The sequence below is a fragment of the Motacilla alba genome, chromosome 7, assembly GCF_015832195.1.
Source record: "Motacilla alba alba isolate MOTALB_02 chromosome 7, Motacilla_alba_V1.0_pri, whole genome shotgun sequence".
NCBI classification, from domain to species: Eukaryota; Metazoa; Chordata; class Aves; order Passeriformes; family Motacillidae; genus Motacilla; species Motacilla alba.
Genome location: NC_052022.1, coordinates 9,391,434 through 9,416,779, shown reverse-complemented (window position 1 = coordinate 9,416,779; position 25,346 = coordinate 9,391,434). Strand labels below are relative to the sequence as shown.

Below are 25,346 nucleotides of genomic sequence, written 5' to 3'. Positions count from 1 at the left end.
AAAAACAGGGAGAGCAAGAATTTGTATTATGAATCAATGTAAGGAATAAGTCAAAACTGTTGAAAAATACACTTGTTCTGAAAAAATCCTGCAGCCACAAAGGTCATAAATGGCTTACCCTATTTTAAGTTCTGCAGTGCAATAATTTTAGTATAGTGGTTAGATTTCTCAGGGCAGCAGATGGACCACATTTCATTTTCAAGTAAGATCTAAGTTTAGAGCAGTGCTAGAGCTCATCTGTGGCAGATCAACTCTCAGAAAAGGACTTCAAAAACAAACAACCAAAAAATCTCACCAAACAAAATCCTACCTTACCTAGGCAGGTTTTTATAATGAGTTTTATTTGGGAGGAAAAAAATGTAATAAGAAAAGCTACATTTCTGACTGCCTAAACTTGGGCAAACCAGAGAAAGTGTTAAGGAGAAACATTGCAGTAAGTTCTAAAGGTGCCTGATATGGTCTCAGTCTTTGTGTAAGCTGTCAAAAGAACCCTTGCTTTAGTTTAGACTGGTTCAATATATAAGGACAGTCCAGTTGATACAGACATAAAGGTTCACTCATTAATGGAATAAGGGACAGAAATCAAAGGTTTGGCACTTTCTTATTTCATCTGTTAAATGCTAGCTAAAGCCACTCATTCCAACTTTCTCAGCATTCTCTGTCACTTTAGCAAGCCTCATCTTGTAATAAAGCACACACCCAGAGAAGCTTTGGGATGTCCTCTCCAAACTTTTAGCAGTTATAGATCATACTAACCAATAACAACTCAAAAGCTTAAATAAACATCTAGTTAAGACTACAGCATATGGGGTAGATAGAGAATAATTAAATTAGTTTTGAAGTTTAACATCTATATTAGGCAACCTTCTAGAAGTAGCTTTTTGTTGCAATAAATTCCCACCTGATGTTATGGGAACGGTAACTGAACTGGTAAGTTACACTTTAAAGAGATCATAGATATGAACCTTACTGCTGGGAGACCACACGGGTCACTGAATGAGTTCCTGAAGCTCACAACTGCTGCTTCTTGCTTGATTGTCATCACTAAGGGATTACTGCTGTACAAGGGCACCAGAGCACAGGAGATGACACACAATGAAAGCTACCTCAGACTTCATGTAGTGAGTAAAATTACCCACAATAGCAGTTACCCACTGCCATTACTCTGGATCTTTAGCCCTGTGTTACAGACAGAAATATTAAATATTATGGATATGTGAGAAGATTCAGCCTCCTAACTGAGAAGTGAGACAAACTTCTTTTAATTGGTTATGCATCTCCAGGTGTTTGACATTTTGGTGTGGTGTATCTGAACCACTGAAAACCTTTGTGTGATTCCTTAACTCCACTATATCATACAAGGTTTTCACAATCTCCTCAACTCCTGCCTACCGCAGTATGTGCTTACCATTGTATTCCACCCCTGCTTCAGTTACTTTTCTTCTGAAAGCAGAATGCATTCTCCATTCTTTGTTCTCACCTGAGCCATCTGCTATGAAAATATTACACATTTTTTTTGTATGGAAGCAACCCCATTAGACAAAAGACAGAACTGTCAATAAATTATTTTGAAGGAGTCCAATTCTTGAAGATTTGCTAAAAGCAGAATTACTCTGAAGAAGCTGAGGGCATGGCTCTTCAAACCCTTCCACTTGGCAAGGCCAGTAACAATTAACCTGTTAACTTGAAACCACCAATAACAATCAGGCAGTAGTATGTAAATCTGCCCTATAAAGGAAAACTGAGGATTTATTTCCACAGGAAACATGCTTTATTGGTAAAAATATTGCATGAAGTGTCAAACACCTTCCATCTCTTGCTGGAGTTATTATTTATCTGTTGTGTGGGATTACAGAAGAGGAATCAGAGTGGTGAGAAATGCTGTTTCACTTGCTATATGTGACTACCTGAAAAGCAGAAGCCATGAGCTTAGAATACCCCTTCTGTGAGCACTCCCAAGTGCCAGACTCTTATTTTGAAGGCTGTGCTTCACATACTCTGCCAAATAACTCTAAAGATGCAAAGAGAGAGTATTCTTTACTTTAATATATCCAGTCAGTGTTTGTTTCAAGAATCCACTGTAGTTTTGGTGCCGATTAATTAAATTTCTTAACTCCCTGTAATTAAGTCCAAATCTGTGTACCATCTACTGCATGGTACAAAATGCTGCTATCAAAACCAAATGGATCTCATCAGGTCTGTAGTACATTAAAGTTGTATTCCACCAGTTTCTGGCAGAGAGGCTTAAAAGAAAAACTGGAAGGATTCCAAACACTTCTACGATTTCAAAATAATAATAAAAAAGAAACCCCTCTGGTTCTCCTGAGGCTTTTTGAGCTACTTAATACAGTATATGGATGCTAAAACTGTGCCTGCATCCAAGGCACAGAAACACTGTATGCCTAAAAACAATGCACCCCCAGCTTTCTTGGTACTCATATGTACTTTGGGGTTGAGGGAAAAGAGAGGAAAGAGGGAGAGTTCCACATCTGGCTTACATCAAACTATCAGATATTCAGTCAGTACTTACACATCCATGTGGTGGCCAGCACTCTGCAACCCATCCCCCATCTCCTTCTCTATTGCACTCCACTCACTGTAGGAAAAACAAACGAGAAACAACATCACACATGAAGGGTAAGGGAAGTTAATAAGCTGCATCCTGTATATAATTTCTTTCCAGGTGACACCTGAATGGAAACTGCCTCAAAATTAGACTTGGTCAAACTGTTTTTTTCTTTAAGGAACACCACTGACAATGTGACAAGGCCATTTATGGCACTCTGTAAAACAATTGTCCCTAAACTCATAGTCACAAATATAGTTAGTTTGGGATGGGTTTTGAACATAACTTTGTTTAAATAGCTGAAACTCAGTTAACAACAAAATCAAACAAACAAAACCAATCCACCAAGCACGTAACATAAATGGGACAAGGGACAACGACAATATTGAACTTTCTGAAATACATTTTGGGCTCACAAGAATATACTAAGCTTTCCAGACTTACAGGATAGAAGATAGAAGTTTCTCATTCCAAAAACCAAAGGGTGAATTTGACTTTTGTAAGCATTTTACTTCTCCTGAAACTATTAGATGTATGTAGCTTTATGTTTACATAGCAGACTCTTGTTTAGCTCTATTCATAAAAAAAAATTACAACTTGCAATTGTCTCAACCATCTATTTACATCAGAAGTATTACTTAGATAAAGAAAGAAACAGAGCTACAAGAAAAGATAGCAAGAGACTTGTTCTGGACATCCTGGTATGTACTCTGCCATTTTAATTGCCTTCTCAGCTTTGAGAAACCTTATGAGAGTTCTTAGTTACAAGAATTACACCCACAACTCTTTTTACAAGGAATAAAGAGGTTCTCCTTATATTTCGCATAATTTATGTGTAATGCATCTATTCTGTCCTTCACTTTTTCATAAACATTCCACTCTGCTGATGTTGATATTTGTCTTTGTGTTATTACAGAACTACACCTAATTTCATTTAAAAACCCCCAATGAGAAAGACATCTGCAATCCATTAACCCAGAGAATTAAATTTAGCACTTGAACAGTGTGCAGAAGCAGGAGGTTTCCCTTAACCAGAAGTTTAGATTCTTGAATTCTCCAGTGAGATGGAAAACTTGAGCATGCAATTCCCTCATATAAATCAAAAAAACAATTGGCAAATTCACTTCTAAAAGCTACTAAAATTGGATAGATATAATTGTTGATTTTTATGCATTAAAAGAACCTAGAAGCTTTTTCAGAGACAACTGCATGAAGAATAGTGAGTTGCTTTCTGAAGAAACAAAATGCCAACGCAGCAGCAGAAGGCCCAAAGGTCTGGTACACAAAGCAAAAAGCTGTAGTCTTGCACTAGAAACTAAGCTCAGCAGATCAGGCAATCTCTGCATGCAGCACAGAAATCTCATTAGCACTGCAACACAGAGTTTTTCAAGACAGACAATGAAATGTTTCAATTATACTTCTCAAAAGTATAACAACACAACCAAGAAATTCCCTTCTCTCTCCCCATAACTATGCGTGTATTTAAACACTGGATGAACTCTTACCTGAATACTCTTCCGTAGTTGCCATGGACTTTGTAGACACCATAAAGCCGGTCTGCTACTCTCTAAAACATTTCAGAGACAGGTTTTGGTCATCAACATTAAGTGCAATTGCTTTGTGAAAACCCACATACATACTCCAAGCTAAAGCCTTAATGTTCTTACACGGGTAAACAAGATTAGGCCTAAATCTAACATAAGGCACTACTGAAAGAAAAAAAATCAACAGCATTGATTAGCATAAGTCCTGGAAGACTGAAGTCACAATCAAGGCTATGTTGAAAAGCAGCATTTCAAATCTATCTCTGGAAGTGCTCATTGATAGGATATGTCTGTGGAGACCATAATCAAGCTCCCTTCAGTTTTTGCTAACCAAATATAAGACATTCTTTATCTGAATAATGCCAACTTTATGCACATGCTCGTCTATTTAATTTATAGATGGCAAGTCAGAAGTCCATCTTGATATCAATACTGTGAGAAAACCTTCAGTAAAATTCTAACAAGTGACTCGATTTTTCCACCCAGCTGAGTGAACTGAGGGAAAGGAAATGAACTATCCATTGCATAACTCATTGCTTCAGCTAGAGGTCATTTCAGCTGTTTGGAGTGCCAGTACCTGCTGCAGACAGCACTACAACGCTGGCAAAACCTCAGAAGAAAAGACACGTGTACACTCTGAAGCGTGAGCTGTAATCCAGATAATGCCCTTGGAATTGTGATGTACCAATGAATGAGATTAAAGTTCTGCAAGAGCTACCATTGTTATTATGATGTCTGTCACAGCAGTAGTAAAAAGGAAACATTAACAAATTGCCCAATAGATCTCTCACACACAACCCTGAGAAAAAACGACTGTCTGTAGAACACCACTCTTGAGAGTGATTAATTCTCTCAAGAACCTGAGTTTAGCAGAGCAATCCATTACTGTCCTCTCTGCCACACAGGTCCACTGAAAATGAAATCCCTGTTGAACACACTAAAAAGAAGTATCATGCTCTCATTATTGGAATTGTAATTTCTTATTTCCTTTTTGTGTCTTGAAAAAATAACTACCTTCCACTCTCAACCCATAGAGTATCTTAATGCATTACATAATTGTTGCCATCATTAGAAAGACTATTATTCATTGCAGATCAATGAACGAGCCAAAAAAAGAAAATACATACTGGGAAGCATAAAGGATTCATACTACAAGCTCATTATATGTCTGACCAGAAAACTGTGTTTTGAGGCCCTTCCCAAATCAAACATCCAGCAAAAGCAACTCATCTGCTGAGTAGAGAGAAGCAGACACCTCGACTCTCTTCAGAGCACCTCCCTGCGATGCGTGACTATCACAGGACAGGGCAGATTAGCACTGTCAAACCCAGCCATGGGATCTGGAACTCCTTCCCCCTCCCAAATCTGTACAAAGTCAGTGCCCTCACCTCTTGCTGTCTCCTGCTCCACGCTCCGGAGACAGACTCCCTGAGGCTAAACTGCCCTTATTCTAGAACACATACACCACTTCTCTTGACTAAACAAGAAATACTGCCTTAGAAATAAATCATACTATTTGTCACGACACACATGGGAAATACTTACAGCTCTGACTCGCAGAAGGTGTGATATGACAGACTGCAGTTCATCGCTGTAGTGTTTTAGCTCAGTAAATCTCCTGGGAGCAGGAAACAGATAGTACATCATTAGCCATCATGAAAGCAAGCTTTCACAGCATGCACAATAGAGCCACAACCCCGCAGCCAGCAAGCAGAGCCCGGATTGTGTTGGAGTGGAATTAGCTGAAGACTCCTAAAGAAGTGAGTGCTGAGTTTCATTTCTCTCAAGTGAACAAACATCCCAACACTTGCATGATTGCTGTTTTTTAATTGCAAATGCTGAAGGCTCAGATCAAATTAGGAGATAAAATTTTATGAAATAAGAGTAGTTAGCTGAAGTTATTACATCACTGTTTTGTTGTTAGGGTTTTTTAATGGGATTTATAAAAGCAAGGGTTAGTGAATAGGAAAGCTTCAAACAAACACAAAGTCAAAATCTGCTGAAGCATATTTCTCAATAAAAGCATGTTTACATTTCTGACCTGACAAAGATACTTTACTTTCAAGCTGCCTCTATCCAGTTTTGGGCACAGCTTTTCAGGCGTTCAAGGAAACATTCACAATTACATTTCCCCTGAGGCTAATCTGTATAGTAACTGTAACATATGAAATCCAGTTGAGACTTGTACCTGCACAGGAGCCACGTATGGCTGAAGGCCATCAAATCACTACATCTCAACAAGGTACCAGACAGGCAGGCCATTGCAAGTGACTTGTGTACACTGCTGGCTTGTCACTTCTGGAGAAGAGGCATTTTATCAGTCAGCCTAGTTAGGCTTCAGAGGCAATATAAGCTGATACCTTCAGCTTTTCCTAATAACAAAGGTGAATTGCTTGCCACAGTTTTGCTAGCGACAGGTAACCAGTTAAACCACAGCAACAGCCTCTTGTGTACACATAAACCCTCCCTACTACACACAAGTCTAGCTCATGACCTACTTTGGTACACAAGAATGTATTTATTTCATCCAGATGGGAAGCCAGAAACAGCTTTACCTAAATTACTAAACAATGATCTGAAAATACACACAGAAGACAGCAACTAAAATTAAGGAATAGGAGACTGAGATTAGTGTTCCAGGTTGATGTTCAAGAATTAAAAAAAAAAATTTCATCCCTCCTCCCACCACAGGCACACAGTCAGGCTTTGTATTTCAGAATAGCTTGTACCCAAGAGGTCTTACTGAAATGAGTTGGGTCACTTGTTTTGGGTGACCAAGTATGAAATTCCAGGGTTTTTCATTTAACACCTCTTCCTCCCCTGCCAAGATGTCTTCCCCTAAAATAATCCCATCCTTACATTCAGGAAGTAAAAGCTTTATTATGGTTTCTAATAATTTTGATTTCCAAGAAGCATTTTTTATAACATTATGACATACACAGGGTTAAAGTACATAAAAAGATTTAAAAGTTAGCAGAGAAGCTGTATGGGGAAAAAGAAATGTAGTCACTGATCTGCACAGTGGGATTTAGAGAGCAATCTTTTCAGTTTACACTTTATAAAATATGCACCAGAGCTGCATGTCAGACAGCTGGAGACACGTACAGTGAAGATATTTGAAATAATTGAACTAAAAACAAAAGATTAAAAAGCATGCCTGCAGCTCAGGAAGACTCCCCTTTCCACTACAGAAATTTATAACATAAAGCTTTATTTATCCTGTTTTGCCACAAGAAATCTTTTAGGAATGCTGTACTCCCTGAAGGCCAGAGTCAGGAACCTAGGATGACTTTCAGTATCCTGGCCTTCATAAGCAATACATCTTCTCTCAGACCAATTCTTCCTCAATTAAAAAAAAAATTAAAAATTACTACTTCAAAATCAAACTGTCTTCTATTTTGTCTCATAAAAGCATAAACCAAAGTGCTGCTATTTTTTCCCAATCTTCTGTGAAGGTTGAAAATTTTACAAATATAATTTTCAGGAAAAATTGGTTTGAAGAGACTGGTGAGGTTACAGATTATTTCTCAACTATTTGCTTAAGTCCTACTCATTGCTCATGTAAAAAAAAAAAAAGTTACATAATTATAAAGTAATTTCCAAACAGAACTCAGTGAGGCACACAAAAGGATGTTTACTTTCCAGTGTATCCTAACAGTAGAAGTGTAAAACAAGAGATAGTTTTGGCACGCAGTAACTGAGGCTTTTTAAACTAGCACTTTTCACTTGGTTTTACTGGTTCTGCAACATTACCAACAGTCTAGATACTTAACTGAGCTATTAAATAGAACTTGAGGCACAAATGAAGAACTGATTGGGTCACATTGGTGTAGGAACACCAGCAAGTCTCTCAAAAATATATTTCATGATACTGGCAAAGAAAAAAAAATCCTTTACAGTAGACAGCATTTCAGTGTAAGTTATTTACTTTGTGCATTTTACTCAGCAGTAATCCTCCTTGGATCAGGGCAGGCAGTGCCATTGTCCTGTTTTGTGGAGAGATACTACAAGAATAGAAATGTTCACTGAAAAACAAGCCACTTATCTGAATACCCAGACAAAAAAAAAACAACCCAGAGAGCTACTTAAAAAAAATTTAAAAGCCTGCCTTAGGAAAGAGCTTTTTCTATTTTCTAAAGAAATCTTCCACCAAAACCCAAAAGCTATGGTTTTTGATTAAAGCCCAGAAAGAGAAAGAAAGGATGCGTGCCATGAGGCTAAATTGGAGAGTTCTGCAATAGATACAAATTTACCTCTGAGTACCAGAATACCATATTTTTATCACCATTTAAATCCACCATTGAAACTAAAAATCACTTCCCACAGGAGAAGGTTTAGTTTCCAGTCCACATTTGACCTTGAAGAGCAGCCTGGTTTCAGCTGCATGAAGCTCCTCATGTTGCCAAGCTGACAGTGCAGCTCCATGGCAATCCCGACTGGGAGCTGCAGCTGCTCCTCACCTGAACCTCTCCTGGCCCACCAGCCTGAAAACCTACGCTCCACACAGCAGTCAAGTCTCACCTTTCATTTCAGCAAGGTGAGCTTGCTGAACTACTTCACCTTAAAGCACCAAAGGTAAAGCACCAAAGGTAAAGCAGAGGGGCCAGGCATCACATTCCAAGCAGCTCAAGCACCAGTGTGCTGGGCAGAGCGAGGCACAGTGCCTCCTGTTAGAGCAACACATGCTACAGCAAAAGGCAAACAAACAACTTCTGCTCATGAGTTATTTATTAAACAGTTTGTATCCCCAAGTGCAATTTGGAACTTAGGTTGCTGGCAGAATACAACAGAAAACATGTCCCATCTCCCAAGTGTTGTGAAAGCTCTACCGAGGCACACACACTCTAGGACTGTTTTTGTTACAAGCCCTTTCCTCATGTTTTCCTTGTATTAACCCTTTTTCTGCTTTTTAACAAGCTGATTCTCATAACAGCTTTGCTTTCTGAAACATTGTTACCATTGTTACAAGCTAACAAGGATGCTCCTTAAACAGTCTCGCCCACCTGTGCCTACAGTCAGACTTCTGGCAGGTTACCTGCTGTGAGAGCAGGAAAAGATAACTCCTACTGGCCAGAGGAAGATGACTGAGGGTGAAGCATTCAAACAGGGGACCATTTTCACCCGCAGATACAGAGAATTGCTGTCTTCCGATCGCATTCATTCATGTTATCATTTATATTAAACCCTGGCTAAAAGCTTCCTGGCTGCCACAGAAGGCCCTAAAAACAAGCACAGTGAAAAAGGAGGGACTGGACCAATTCACAGGCTAAGTCTATGAAGAGGTTCAGAAAGGTATGTACCCTCTAACATCCTTAACCCGATATGCACAGATTCTATGGCACAGACAGCAGTCAGGCACAGGGGCTCTCCCCAAGGAGCATCTCCTGGTGCCACTGCTGGACAGCAAGGGCACCCAGCAGGGCACTTTGCACAGGTCTCCACGGCCTGTGGATGGCAAGCAGCAACATCTCTTGGCCCCATCACTGCACACTGATGCTTCTAAATCACTGCAGAAGTAGAAACTCCCATTTTACCCTTCCCACATCACCAAGGGTGTGATGAACCTCTCACTATATACACTGACAATTCTGAGCAGTTTTTCCATCCAGCAGATTGCTCTAGTGCCTGTCCCAGAGCTCTGTAAACTGCAACAGAGCTGAACTGACCTCTGGACTTCCAAAATCATCTGTGAAAATTGGCAGCTCGGAAAGAACTGCGAACTGTAACACCAGGGTGTGTGCATCCAGAGCTGTACACCAGCAGACTTTTGGAAAGACCTACTATCAATCTGTATTCTGTTCATGCTTGGAAAGATTTCTTGAAAACAAATATTAAGAGGTTCTTTTTCAGAGTCTGGTTTTGGGGATTTTTTGTCCCTTCGTTTCAGTCAAGCTAAAATGAAATACTTGTTTTACATAAAGTGATGGAATTTTTCTGAATGCTTCCTGCTTCTGGAGGCAGGATTTACTAAGTAATTTCACACTACCTCTTTACTGGGCTCCTGTTAAGATTTGAAGTGCAGAAAGATAATTTTTCTTTTCTGAATTTGTACTAAAGAGATAGAATATTCTGTCATCTGAAGTTATAGTTGTAACTGGAAAAGGGAAAGGGAGGGAAGAAGGATGTGGAATCTTACTTGTCTGGGTTTTTCACTCTGAATGTTGCATTAAGAGCTTTTAATCTGGAATCTGCCTGAAAAAGGGGAAAAAAAGCTTTGTTAATTTAATGCAATTAAATTTCAGTGACAAAAAAATCTCAGCCTTCTGGCAGCACTATTAGAAAAACGTCCTGCCTTCATGGCATATTTAAATCTTCAAACATTGAACAAGTTGATACCAGCTGCCCTGAATGTCAGATATTTTTATTAGAAAGTCAAAAAACTACACTATTTTTGTGAATATGATGTAAACAGTAACCACTAAAATAAAGCTGGTATAATCCAAGTCCCACAAAAATAGTCCCTTCTTAAAACGCTGCACAAATCATGGATTTAAGATACACAACCCCACATTCTTTTTAGATGAAGCAATTAGGTAACTTAAGACCATATGGACAAGCTATTTTATATTTCTCAAACCAAATAAAACCAGTGGTAGAGTGACCTGTATATGCTCTTTATTACCAGGAACAGTTCCCCAGTGAAATCAAAATCTTATATATGTTGTTCTCTTACTTTTTATGACTTGCTTTACAGAAAATATGTAATTTGTATATCAGAATAGAGCCCTTTTAATGCAATGTTCTTCTCTATAGTAGAGCATATATAAATCTCTATAGAACAAAATTCAATACCTAATTAAAAAGGAAATTGACTGCTTTGACTGTTTTTGAGATGTTGGTTTACCAATTACCGCAACAGTAGTATTGAATATTTCTAAGGGGAGGTTTTTTTTCCAATTTATTGAATATTGAACTGTGCAATGAGTATTTACTCCTAATAAGACACCAACGCAGATGAGAGATCCCAGCCTCATCCCTGAGGCCCACATCACACCAGCTCTTCATTCCTACAATGTATTTTACACACAGCTCACTCAGGGCTCATCTATAGCAAACAAAAATGCCAATTGTGGGTAAATGGCTGGAGTTTACTCTTGATCAAAACATCCTTCTCTTCAGTAAAAGGAAAATAAATCAGCACACCTTGCAAGGCGTATGGATTTCCTGTAGTGTACTCCTTTAGCTAACAGGCTGTGCCACAGCTGCAAGCAGTAAGTTGCTTCAGCAATACTTGTTAGTGCTGGTATGTGACAAAAGAATATTTTGTGCCCTGTTACAGAAAACTGAGAGCTTGAAGAGCTATTTTGAATTTGTCAGTGAAGGGAACACAGTGTCTTCCCAAAACAAAAACAGAGCCCATCCTTTAAGGGCCTTGTAATAGCATCCACAGATAAGACAGGCACAGTCTGAGACTGTTGCACCTCCTACTGCATTTGGGCTGAGCAGAAGATACCCCATACACAGCCTAGAGAAAAGGAGGCTCAGGGGAACCTTACTGCTCTCCACAATTTCCTGAAAGGAGGTTGTAGTGAGGTGGAGGTTGGTCTCTTCTCCCACATAACAAGCAGTAGGACAATAGGAACCTGCCTCAAGTTGCTTCAGGGAAAGTTCAGATTGGATGCTAGGAAACATTTCTTTACCAAAAGGATTGTCAGACAGAGGATCAGGCTGCCCACACCAGTGATGGAGTCACCATCCTTGATGTCTTTAAAAGATGTGTTGATGTGGCACTCAGGGACATGGGTTAGTGGTGCACAGGTGGCAGAGTCAGGTCAACTGTAGCTGTTCTTCCAATGACCAAACACCAAAACAAAATATAACTCACAAGCCAAAAGGTAAGGGAACAAAACCCTCCAGACTAAGACTGACTGACACTGGGAGAAAGCAGATCCATTGTCACCACTGCGTGTGACACTTCTCTAAGAATATCTTGCAAAGGGAAGACAAGGCAGCATGGGGAAGCATGTCCCAGATAGCACAAGGAACACAAAACACTGCAGGAGCTCCAAGTCCCAGCTTTTATGCTTATTCAGAGCACTTCTGAGGCTTGCATACTCTTGGATCTCCAACGCTACCCGAACAGATCAACACACAAGCCAGTTATGTTTTGGGCTGTTCACACACACCTGCAGGTACTCCTCACACATCCTCTCATAGTACAAAGATCACCTAAATACCCTGACATTATCAGAGTCCTTCCCTCTGAGCAGCTATTTCCCAGAACCCTGTATTTATGTTAAAACAGCAGGCACCAAAGCCATTTGAGTCTATTGGGGCAGCAGGCACAGAGAACAGCTTTACACTTAGAAACAACAACTTCCTACCTTACAGTTCCAGGGCAAGTTTTTGTCTTTTGTCACAGACACACGTAGTGCTCTGAAGGAAGAGTTCAGTAGGTCCATATAAGCACAGTCAGGCAGGAAGCACAGTCCTGCCAATGCTCAACCATCTCAGTAGGGCTATTTCCTTTTTGCCATTTGCAGCACAGTAACTCTCACACACCACTTTTGAGCATTTACACCAGAGTTAGGCTTCTAGAGAAATATCTGTCCAGTCTTAGAATTGATTTAAGAGTGACATGCACAAGCATTATAGAGATGAGCCACCCATCAAATGAGGTACAGCTGAGGAGTTTTCAGAGAGTTAACGCCTACTATGATCCCATAATCATTTATGTAAACTAAAGAGAGATGGGAATTTTCTCTTTCCTACAGGAAGGGTTAAAATCCCAAGTGACAAATCCCTTAAATTAAAAATCCCTTAAAAAATAAATGCTGGGGTTGGGAGGGAGGAAAGGCATGATTTAATGATACAGCTGGCAGAATAAACAGTCTCCAACATCAACATTCAGCTATAGCATGCTACTGCATTAATACCTAATTTAAGGTTTAGTTAGAGTTCAAACCCTCTCAGACAAAGAACACATCCTGCTTAAATGCAGCAGAGGCAGCAGAAACATAAAAAAATGGTCTAATTTGAGTCTAAAACATGGACTGAATAAAGATTTTCCTTCCAGTGTAGTGCTAAATATTGAGAGTTTATACTTCAGATGCAGAATAAAGGGAAGATTCTTTTTACCAGGCTTCTGAAAAAGTTATTTTTCTTTCCTAAGGAAAACTGGAACTGTGAAAGGGAAAACATACACAATCAAATCTAGAGGGAAAACAAGACTTGCTAGTCTCTCATTTAATCTACAATGTGGTTTCAGGGAGGCAAATATTCTCAGCATTCTGCTATGAGTTTTCTTCCATAAACACACCACAGTGTGTTCTCCTGAACACACCCTGCCAGTACAAACTTTCTAAACTCCTATGAGAGTATGCAGCTTCAGAGCTTTACATTGCTTGCATTATGAACACCAGTAGTATGCAAACCCAACTGTGATGGAAGAGAATTATTGTCAACTTAAGTTATCAACAGTAAGTGTCAGTATCAAAGCCCCTTGGACACTGAGGATAAGAGCACCAGGGATTTTCTTTAGCACTCACTATTTAGAATAATTCTTCATAATCCACCCAGTTTTCAGTTGTGATTTCATGAGAGCAGATCACATTACAATGAAACAAAAAGCTCAGTATTTGTCCCCATATAGTAATTCTTCCAAACACAGCCCAGCAATCTATCAGCTTCTCAGATTCTTGACCTGTACAGACACGCGACCTCAGACCATTTATTCCTGCAAGTCTTCCACCAGTTTACCCAGCCATGAACTCGCTGATGTCAATGAGGATAGTATTACTTCAAGACACGTTCTGTTAAACAGTCAAGGGGCACCAAATCCATCTGTCTTAGTCCCTTTTCAGCAACTGCTCCTTGCAAAGAAGTCCTACAATTCAGACCTCTTTGCTTACCTTTTTTGACACCTTGCACTTCTTACCAGACTAAATTTGACACTCACCTTTAAAAATGCTAAACTAAACAGAAAACACAATGCTGTGGCCTCCAGTTCATTACTTTTAAAGCTTATAAGGATTCTACGTTACCAGCAGAATGACACAGGCACATAACAAGCCTGCTAGAGAACTTAACTGCAGTCCTACCTATCACATGCCAAGAACATCACTGTTTTTTGTAATAACGAGTATTCATGAAGCAATTTTAACTCATTCGTGAAGCCTTTAACTCATTCTTACAGCAAACATCCTTTCATAAATAGCCTAAAAATGTTTGCTGGAATATGCCTGTGTCACAGCAATCACAAGACAAACAATTACAGTAATTACCTTCAACTGAAATCCAGTCTCATTCACCATTTCTTTCCATCCACCTTCCTAAATACACAGGAGAAGAATGTTCAGTTAGAGTGATTTAAGAATGCTGCAGCTTTTGCAAGTCCCTGTGAGAGCCTACATCAAAGGAGCTTCTCCAGTATGCCTGGCTTCTGCCTCGGCTACCCTCCCCATGTCTTTTCAAGAATCTGGGCTAAGAATAACCTATCATTACATTGTACTTACATACTAATCTCCCCCCAAAAACCCTCTTCTCAATTTCCTCAATCTATCAGCTGGGAGCAGGAGCCACATTGCTTTGTCTAAAGAGTAGCTAACATATTTTGCCTCCGAGATTACCAGCATCTCCAAGGACCTTTGCATCTCAAGGCAGAGAGCATACAGGTGACAACAGTTTGCAGTGCACATGCCATCACCTGGCTCAGGTGTACTGCTGATTTTCCACTGTTTTGAGCTCCTATACATTGGTTCACCCACATACTGTATCGTGGCAAACATAGCTGCTCAGTGCAGTACTTGGGAATCTCTCATCAAAGCACAGAAAAAAAGAACTATCCAACATCTCCTAAAGTTGAAAGCTGCAGAATGCAATGCTTAAGCTGACAATTGGACCACAACTTCTGTGGCAATGTATTGTAGTAGTTTTGGACCACGACACAGGAATGGATGATCCAAACCACAAGGCTAAAGAAACCATGGATATCCAAAGAGTGAACTGGAAGTCAGCAGTATAGCACGGTAACTAGTTCAGCTTTAGTCCTATGGAAGTGCTCCCAACCAACATGGATTCAGTTCCCAATAGGCCATTCCAAAGAGGTGGAAATTCTCTCTTAGAAGCCTTACAACTTGACCAGAAAAAAAGTCATAAGGTAGATTAGAAGGGCAACTCTACAACTGCAGGCTGCTCTCAAAAAGCTTTTAGCTGGACAAGCCTTTTCCACCTCAAGTTTATTCACATTGCCTATCTATCCTCCTGACACAGAACAAATTATGGGTCAATAGAAAAGATCAAAAGGACATTATCTTAATTAAATAATCACTAAATAATGTATTTAGAAATAACTTTACTATACCTGCATTAAAAATGCATAAAAGATTTTGTCTTGGCAAAGAACAGGATGCGAAGCCACACGTAACAAGAAGTTTTCCAGACCAATCCTTCTTCTTTCCACAAAATCTGGATCCATATTATCTGCTGATAGCTTATGCCAAACAAAGTCAGCCTAGTTAAACAGAAGAGTGTCAACAGTAAATTAAAAAACAAACAAAACAAAGCAAGCCACAGTTTCGGTTTCCTTACCCTTTTTTCTGGCAAAGGAGGAACAACAATATGCGGGTAGGTAACTGACAAATAATTCCTCAACAATTCAAATTCACTGTAACGTCGCCACAGGGACTCCACTGGGGCACAATGTCCCTCACTCTGGGACTCAACAGCTCTGAAAGATAAAGCAGCAAATCTGAACATTAGTGAGCCATCACCTACCCCCTCAAAAACCATCAGTGCAATTACACCAAAGGCCCCGAGTACAGTAGTGACTACTGCATGACTTGCCCATAACCTAAAGCAACCTTCATTAATTTCATGTCTACATACTTAATTTTAAAATATTTATAATTTCTGCCTGATAGCAATTGAATTTACTAGGAGCACAGGAAAAGTCAAAGCACTCACACATCAAAAACAAACAGGTAGGTCACAATCAAGTAATGAGACACGTATGGCTTAGTCCACACCCTTACAGAAACAGCCTTATTTCTCTTGCAACAGTGTTAGGTTCAAAGTTACTAAAATTTCATGAGTACCTGAAGGATACAGAATATTGTAAGAAGAAATTTACTATTCAGTGGGAAAGTCTTCACTTCAGAGGACAAAAATGGTCTTGCATACAACAGTTGATACAGTTACAACTTTAAAAATATTGAGCTATTTTAAAGGATATTTTTAGAAAAAGAGCAAATTCCAAAGTACTTCCAATTTTCTTTTTTTTGTTCAAAGTGACATGTTTTTATATTTAAGGACCAAAAATGTAACAAACTACCTAGAGCAAGCAGGTACAAAATTGATGTGTCTGAAGACTGAAAACCAACATGACCTAGCAAGGTAATAAAGGGTTTTACGTTACTATAAAAGGAGAAATCATTGAATATAGGATTGGAAAGTAATACAAATACTTGATGAGAGAAATCATTTTTTATACAAGACATTCAAAGCAATAGAAATACTTTGCAATATCATAAAATAAGCATTGGGTTGCAATACTTCCAGCAGTTAGCATATGCCAGAATAAATACTGAGAGAGAATTCACACAAGGCACTTAACAGATAACAGTGGTGATGTCTACATCTACTTTATTCTTCATTGAAGTGACTAACTAGCACACAAAGCACAGAAGAATGCAGAAGATACTTTTTAAACTTAGTAATCTGCAAAAAGTTTTATGTATCTCCCCATGCCTTGGGGAAAGGACATTCATTCTGGGTGACTGAATTTGTAGGGGAAAAGAAACTTCTCAAGTAAGAAGAAAAAAGGATCAATTCGTAGCATTTAACACAAACTGCTGCAGATGAAAACTATTTGAGAGTGGCTCAAGAGGAAAAGGTGAGTACACTACTGACAGCCACTATCCACACTGCCAGCATCCCACAGAATTCTTCCCCATTAGAGTATTTAAATTCAATGAAGCTGCAGAGGGTAAGCTCAGAGGCTTGCAGAGGGTAAGCAGAGGGTAAGCTCAACCTAGCCTGGACTGACAGGCTGTGCAGCATTCCTCCCCACACTAACTGCTGCACCATTCAAATATTACAAGAACACTTCAGCTCAAAGCAGGTATCTAGTGATTGAACTATTGATGAGTAAGAGGTAAATTTGAATAGACAAGGAATTGAGCTACTGCGCCTCAAAAGATTGTTTAGTCAAAAACTGAAGGCACAAACATTGCATTCCTGGAGGAAAAACTCCCAGCAGGGTTTGGTAAACAATCTGGCCGTTCAAGACACTCACATAAAAGTACTTCAGAATTACAGATCCTTTTTATCTTCAGCTTCAGTAGCCTACCAACCAGCTGCACTGACTTACACCATGGGATTCAAGACTTCCACATGGGTTATTGTCAGCCCTTAAGAAAGACTGCTACCTGATAGTATTATGGGGATCCTGCCTGAGAACAGACTGCACAAGCAAGCACAAATAGGGAGATAAGAAAAACACAGGTCAGGATTGCCCTGAGAACCCAGCCACATCCCAGGAGGACACATCTGTGCTGCAGATCCAGATGCTGCTGTGCCAGCCTTCTGACAGGAGAATGGTCCATCTCTATAAGCATCTAAATCATGCTTATAATGCTCCATAATTGTTTTGCAGAGTTAATTAGAAAGTAGGAGCAGCAAAGGCCATGCTGAGCCTTAACTGTGGAGGAAAAAAAAAAAGAAAATCCCTTTCTGAACATGCTTGCTTATCAACTTTGTATTTGCTACACTTAATAAGAACCCATCAGTTATTTGAAAAAAAAAAACCTTAGTAGTAACATCTCAGTCCACACACATTAAGCAGAAAATTAAATATTAATCAAAAAATTTAAAAGGTCATTTGGGAGCATAACACTTCAGCAGGAAAGGACCACAGCTTTATAGAGAAGCCTAGTCCTACATCAGCACAAATAACTACCTTGTTACTTGAAGTTTTATGCCCACACAGGGCCTCAAGAACTCCAGGAGGAAGGAAGCAGACTGCCAGACCAGTTCATACCACTCATTGCACCTACCCTGCCCCACAGAAGACACTAAGGAAGTTTACTACATGTAAAGCCTACTGTCAATTTATTCTGACAAAGCAGATCTGTGGACAACAGCTAGGCTTCCCCCAGTCTCAGTTAATCAAGCTTTACAACCCTTGTGAGGAACACAAAAACCTCACACTATACCCTGAAGATTAAATTACTACCAGAGAATCTTGAAGGTCAAACCTGCCTGTGTAGTTAATTCTTTCTTAACTAGACAGCATCTGATACAACCACCTCACCACAGAGTGTGTTAAACAGCCTGACATTATTCTCATCTCAGATCATACTGGTTTCCTTTATTCTAACATGCATTTATTCTCAGAGTCTCAGGAGTGCAAACACTGCCTTTTACAGCTGCTTTTATCTTCATCAGAAGAGCACCTATATAGCACCTAACAAAGAAGCCATGCTTCTTGAATTAATTGATTTGAATACATTTAAGACATTTTGAAATCATTACTATCAGTTGCACCCCCAGGCTTACAGCAAACCCCCAGGCTGTGCCCTCTAGAGCACACAATGCTGCAGAGTTGGGTAAAGGAGGGGAGCAGCAAAATTCTTTGCAAAGCTGTGGTGGGAAAGCACTGCACAGCTCTCAGTTAGGAGCATTTGTCAGCACCATGGCCTTTTAAATGAGACAACAAGAGTTTGAAACTGCATGGGTGGATTTAGGACAGGCAACCAAGATGAGAGATTTTTTTTTTTTAAATCACACCAAAAATGTCTCTGCCTGGTTACTTATGAGGCCATAAAATATCACCAATTACAAGAGCATTTCCTTCCCAGGAACACCATTTCAGAAAGGAAGTAGAAATCCACAAAGGTACTCATTAGACTTAATACCTTCACTACCATCTAATTTTTTAGACCACGTTATGAACTTCCCCATTAAATGCAAGTATTGCAGACCAGTTTCAATTAAGATTATAATCACTTGTTGACATTCAGTCAAACTTTTCAATTTGTTTTGGTTCTAAAAACACAATATAATTCTTGTACAGTCTTCAGGCAGGAAAACCATATGTTTCCCCTTTAAGGACAGTTTTAACAATGCAAGTTATTCATCGAACAAACCAACCTGCCTGAAAAAATTAAAAATACAAAATTGAAACCTTCAGCTTTTACATTTATAACTGATGTTATCATAACCAATTCAAAGATTACATTACTCCATGTCTCATTCATTTGCCTTAATTCAAAGTGTCAATGTGAAAACTTCAGTCCATCTAATTAACCTCTTCTCACTTCCCATTTAAAACTAATTATCTTAAATGAGCTATTAAATAATTCTGAATGCAATAAAGATGAATGGCTGTGAAGCACTAAATCAGACAAGAAGGAAATACACAGGTTTATTTCCTTGTAAAAGCAATCATCTCTTCAACGGCAGAAGCAGTAACTCTGCTTTCAACCTTTGACCTTCCAGTGTATGACAAGTGACACTTCCACTCCCTGTAGTGGGCAAGGTTCACTCCCTGTGCAGAGGAACACCATTTTAGAGGGATGGGCAACTTTTTCCAACAGCTATTTAGAAATAGTCTCTGTATTTAGGCCTCTCAGACAGCTGATGTTTAATAATTGCTCTTCTACCTGGCAAGCTGTATGATAAGGAGGCATTTCTCTTGCCAGAAGATTTTTCACAGCCAGGTGATTCTTTGCATTTTTTATACTGTCACCCAGTTTATTGTATTTAACCAAAACATATATTTGTCAGGAAGATAAATGATTCATAGTTTCTATCAAGTAAAAACCAACAGAAAACTAAGTTCTCAAATCCTCTGTCTTCTTTCAGCTCCCAACTCTCCCCTGTTTAAAGCTCATGTTGAATTTAGACTTTTTCCCTCACACCTCCTTTGGAGTACTTTGTACAAAATCTGCCCTTTCCTGTTCTATCAGAAAACAACACTTGCCCTTTGTGGGCATTCATCCTGTGCCGCTTCTCAGGAAACCCATGCCTGGGTTTTTCACCTAGCCCAGTGTGGAAAAGGAAACTTTGAGAAGGGTACTAAACAAAATATAACAAAGGAAAAACTCCTGAAATCCCACAATGCAGCACTGCTATCACTGAACTGTGGCCTGGCCAGCTACTGATTTCCAAGTCCATTTCTCTCACAGAAACTTTCTTTATGAGTTCTCACACTTTGGATGGGCAAGCCAAGGTTTTAACAGAGAAGCAGGTAACACTCAGATCACAATTTAACTAGTGGAAAACTTTCCAAATACTGAATCCAGAAATAAGACTAGTAACTTCCCAGCCATACTGCAGGAGTAAAAAGGAAATAAAATGAGCCCTCTTGTCAAGTTACTGCAAGAGAAAGTGAAGACTAGTAGGGCTGGAAACCAGGGATCCTGCTATGAAGTGGCCAGATAGCAGGCTGCACAAACTTGAGCTACTTTTTTCCTAAAGCCATATTAAAAACAGAACAAAATAAAAATACATGCTAGTCATCATATTGTTTGATTGGGAAGGTCAGGATAGAAATCTTTTAGTCAGCAGGGATGAAAGTGAACTAAATGGAAGTGTCCTACTACTACAGAAGAAATAGTTTACTTTAAAGGAGACCAGGAAAAAAAGACATTCCCTGAATGTCCTATAATTAAAAGTGCAATACCACAGAGCACTTTAGAGGTGCTCTGCATTCTGATTAACTTTCAGCTCTGTCATGAAAATAATAGGTACAAAGCCAGGAGTCAGACTCAGGGGTTTATTCTACCTGAGTTCTTGTCGTTTCATGCAGACTCTGATGTAAGACAGCTGCCTAAGATTCTAACAAGCAAGTCTGGATTTAAGTGAGATCCTGGATATTTGCTACTTCCCTTATAGAAAGCAAGTGATATGCTGAGCACATCTCAAGAAGGAATATTTAGCTACACATCTTAAGAATATGTACTTGCCTTAATGCCATTTCCCACAAATAGGTAGAAGTGACCTCTGTTCTCACAGGGAGAAGATAAAAATTGATTTATTTTTAAATAACTGTATAGTTTAACAGAAGCTGTGAAACAAACTGACATTATGACTAATTGAATGGAAATAGCTCATCATAAAAAACTCGAATTAGGTAATGCAGAAAGGTCTAAAGCAAGAAGATGTTTTCAGGAACCACAATCCTTGGAATTTGTTGACACTCTGCAGTCTACAGTAACAGAGCTTGTTTTGTCTCAAAGAAATATATCTACATCAAAGTATAATATCACATAAATAAAAAAATCAACAAAAGTCACACAAAAATGTGAGCATAGTAAGGAATATTGTTCATTTAAAAAGAAAAACTAAGTAACACCATCACTTATATTTTGAAAACATTTTCAGCAGCACCAGTGAAACTTTTAAGTTAAAGGTTTAAGCACTCAGCTCCTGTTCTATAACAAATTGTTGTAATTGTATCCATCTTGCATCTCTAATTCACCCAGATAGAATTCCTCAATTCAAACTGAAATTAAATCCTAGATAGCAGTAATGGTGGAACCCCAGTTCACATAAACATAATGCAACCATTATTAAGTGGTCTTCCCTTTATATTACTATAAACAGTTTTATTCTTCAGCTACAAAATATCTTATTACCCAGACAAATTACTGTGAAGCCCACCTACAGCTACAGGCTCAGCAGGAAGCACATTTAATAGCCACCAATTATATTTATGCAAGAAATTTTGCCTTCTCAGCAAAAGGAATAGAGAACCTACTTTATTAGAGATGTGACAAACACACATTTTCAAACGCTCTGTGACAAACATGTAATTGGTCTCGGTATTTGCTGACCACAGAGTAAAATAAATCCTAATGAAAGAACAAAATCTGGCCAGCAAAGTACAGCTTTGCCACTATGAAAGAACAACTGGGAAAGACCAGTGGGAGCAACTCTAAAGTAATGTAAGGATGGCTGGAAGAGGAGATGCAGTCAGCATGTTCTGGGCTGCAAAAATTTGCCCCCAGAGTACACTTCATATCGCTGTCAGGCCCCAATGATTCCAATTTTCTTCTCTTTTCCTTCAGAAATATCATTACAACAAAAATAACACTACAAACACGAGAAGGTGTGATCTTTAATATCAATAAAAGTATTTTTAAGCATCTGAGCAACTGTCAAAGAGCTACAATATTTGAAAAATGTATGTCTATTTTGGACTTTGTTCTTTAAGTTTAGCAAAAACACAGCAAACTTATCCCAGCAGGCCTGCAATCAGTGTGGCTGGTGTGTCCATCAGCTAAACAAGCTAAGAAGCCTTTTACTAGAAGATAGAAGGCTTATGTGACAGTATTACTATCTGAACTCTTCAGAGCCTTTGCAAAATGCAACTGCTTTGTTTCAGATGGTTTTCTTTGTACAGCAGAGAATTCCAAAGGCAAGGCCCAAAGGTTAAAACTAGTAATATAAAGAAGAGCTAAACAAAACTCGTAACAAAGTCTAATTTTGAAATTCTTGCTTCAGATGAGTAACATGATCCTACATAATAGGAGTCATCTGTTACTGTTTGGGAAGTAAGGACAAGTTAGAAGAGATTTTAAAGTTTTGCTCACTACTCAATACTTGAAATTTTGTGCTTGTGGTACTGAGAATGTTCATCATACCAGTAGTATTCATCTTGTTAAGAAGATTAAGAGCAGTAAGTTCCCCAGTGAAAGTTCAAGCCAGTATGAAGAAAGGAAATAGTCAACTAACTCTAACCCTTAAACCATCTACAAGGAGTATGTGGTAATCAGATCAAGCAAAACACTTCAAATATAAGCTGAGCAATAAATTTTGACCACATGACATAAGTCATGAGACTTCTCTCTTTCTTGTCATCTCAAGCAAGCCTAACAGTTACTTTAGACCTCTCTCACACACAATCTCACAAATATGTGTAAAAATTTGTCCAACTTATGTCGAAATAACCAAGCAGTTGCTGGCACCATTTTAATGCAACAACTTTCAAACACATTTTTCCACCTAGCTCCAAATGAAGAATTACAGTACACAGTTACACAAAACCAGGACTGGAGATCAGCTGCCAAATTTTTACAGGAAAAGATCCTCCAGAGTGGGTTGATAACCTCACAACAAAGCACAAAGCAGCTAAATCCTCTCATCAACTGTAGCTGATTATTTTTAGGGGTGGCAGGAGAGAAAATCTGTTTAGAATGGGACATCCATGTACACTTGAGACTGAGCTCTCATCACCCACCTAGTCTCAATGAGGTAAGCAGTGTATGTTTCTTGTATGTTCATGGCATTCCTCCCAGTCCGTTTTTCAGCTTCTGAAACCGTGATTTCCATTTTCTTTGCCAAACAGTCTTCCATCTTTTTAGAAGAGGAAAATAAAGATTCATGTAACATTAACCACACAAGGCAAAGGCTACTAACCTTGCCTCCCCTTCTCCTACACCACATTTGTTCCAATAAGACAAGTCTCTGTGGGATAAAGGCTTTGACAAGGCTTTGCTTTATACCTATGTTCTGTATCACATTTGAAAGCGAAAACTGGAAAGGTCCCTTAGGGGGAAAACAGAAAGTCAACAAACTAACAACTTCAGGTACCAAAAACCATCCTGAGCCAGGAGGATACAGAAACGAGAAATATTTTTCTTTACACGTAACAAAGTAACCTTTTTTAAAAAACAAACACGCTAACCCCAGTATTTTCTATCCAAACACTTCCCAACTACCAGTGAATTCCTCTTCAGGACACCCGGGACACATGTAGCCACCTCTCCCCTTTCACAGGAAACAGAATATATCCGGACCAAGATGTTTTTCTTTTAATCTCTCAGAGGAGGATCGTTATCTTTTACACACTGGCCGCCAGAAATCAGTAAGGACCACACGCCCACCATGGAAAGGCAGAGCTGCACTGAGCAGGGAGGGGGAGTCACTTGTGAAAGCAAGGGGGGAGGGGGAGACAAAAACATAATTGATAATAATAATCAATAATCTGACATTAGGGACGAGGACAGAGGGTGCACAAAGCTCCCTCACAGCGGCCAGGACGGGGCTGAGAAGAGAACCCCGCAGCTCAGAGGGTCATGCTGCACAGCTCTGCCCCGTGCTCCACCGAGCAGGGCTCGGCCCCGGGCAGCGAAGGAAGGGCTGGACCCACCTGTAGCCCCTTCCCGCCGCCGCGGGCAGCGCTGAGCGAGCGCCCGGCCCCCCGAGCCCCGCCACCCTCCCCGCCCGGCCCGGGCAGCGCGCTCAGGAAAGCCCGGTGCTCGCCCGGCGGAGCAGGCCGGGAGCCCGGGGAGGGGGACGCTGCCCCTCCGCCACCGCCCTCCGCACCCTCACCGCGGCCAAGGGCTGCTCCGGGGGCGGCAGGGCGCCCTCGTCTTCTTCCTCTTCTTCTTCCTCCTCTTCCTCCTCCTCTTCCTCCTCCTCCGGGCGGCTGTCGCTCGGCTCGGGCTCGGTGCTCTCCATGGGGCTCGGGGGCTCGGCCGCGGCGCTCCGCGCAGGCGCTGAGCCGGGCTCCGGGCGAGCCCCGGCCGGTCCTAGAGCCGGGCCGGGCCGGGCCGGGGTGTGTCCGCCGGGCTGAGGGCGTGGGCCGGCCCCGGCCCTGGCCCTCGCCGCTCTCCGCTGCCGCCCGTGCCCGTGGGCAGGCTCCACCCGGGGGTGCTGAGGGCGTCCTGCCTACCCTGGTGCCCAGAAAGGGCTCGTTCGTGCCTCCTGGACGGCCACCCCTCGCTGTGTCCGTGCTCCGCTGGCTCACAGGCAGCCTTGAGCCTCCTGTCCGGGACAAAGCTTCCCCCGGCCCCTCACCCGCTCTCTTGCAGCTGTAAATGTTTATTTCTAAAATTTGTTTGTGTCGTTGTTCCCCTCTTAGTTCTCATGTCACCAAAGAGTTTCTCGTGCCATGCTTCGCACACCTTTCTGACTTGTTTGTTGGTTGGTCGGTTGGGGGTTTTGACACTCTAAGTTGTTACAGCAAATAACACACCTTAAACAAAAATTAAATTCCGTACGAATGGGAAATATTTCAGATACTTTCTCATCTCTCATCTATAGCAAGATTTGTCACTTTCCTTTATTGAGTCTCTTTCAGCAGCCATCAACTTTCCCACAGGATGTTTGTTAGCATTAAGCAGCTCGGGTTGTTTTTTCAAAGCCCACCAGCCTGTTATTTCCCCAGTCACCCCTTTCATAGGAGTAATGGACTCGGTTGTACTGTGTTCCTTTCACCTCACCATCCTGGCTGCCAGCCTTTTCCATCAGCTCCTTCCAACAGTGGCTGGACAAGCAGAGATGCGTTC

General features: G+C 40.3%; 1 protein-coding gene across 1 annotated transcript in view; it reads right to left on the bottom strand.

The window, feature by feature from the left end:
* Window positions 1-24,783, bottom strand: part of SNX4 (sorting nexin 4) — a 32,163-nt gene extending 7,380 nt beyond the window's left edge. The window contains exons 1-9 of the mRNA XM_038142900.1: window positions 24,388-24,783; window positions 23,294-23,409; window positions 15,640-15,778; window positions 15,413-15,562; window positions 14,334-14,381; window positions 10,247-10,302; window positions 5,656-5,728; window positions 4,072-4,133; window positions 2,531-2,596 (exon numbers count right to left, since the gene is read on the bottom strand). Coding sequence (XP_037998828.1) covers window positions 2,531-2,596; window positions 4,072-4,133; window positions 5,656-5,728; window positions 10,247-10,302; window positions 14,334-14,381; window positions 15,413-15,562; window positions 15,640-15,778; window positions 23,294-23,409; window positions 24,388-24,516 — 839 coding nt within the window. The 5' untranslated portion in view covers window positions 24,517-24,783. The remainder of the gene's footprint in view (window positions 1-2,530; window positions 2,597-4,071; window positions 4,134-5,655; window positions 5,729-10,246; window positions 10,303-14,333; window positions 14,382-15,412; window positions 15,563-15,639; window positions 15,779-23,293; window positions 23,410-24,387) is intronic.
* Window positions 24,784-25,346: the final 563 nt, after the last annotated feature.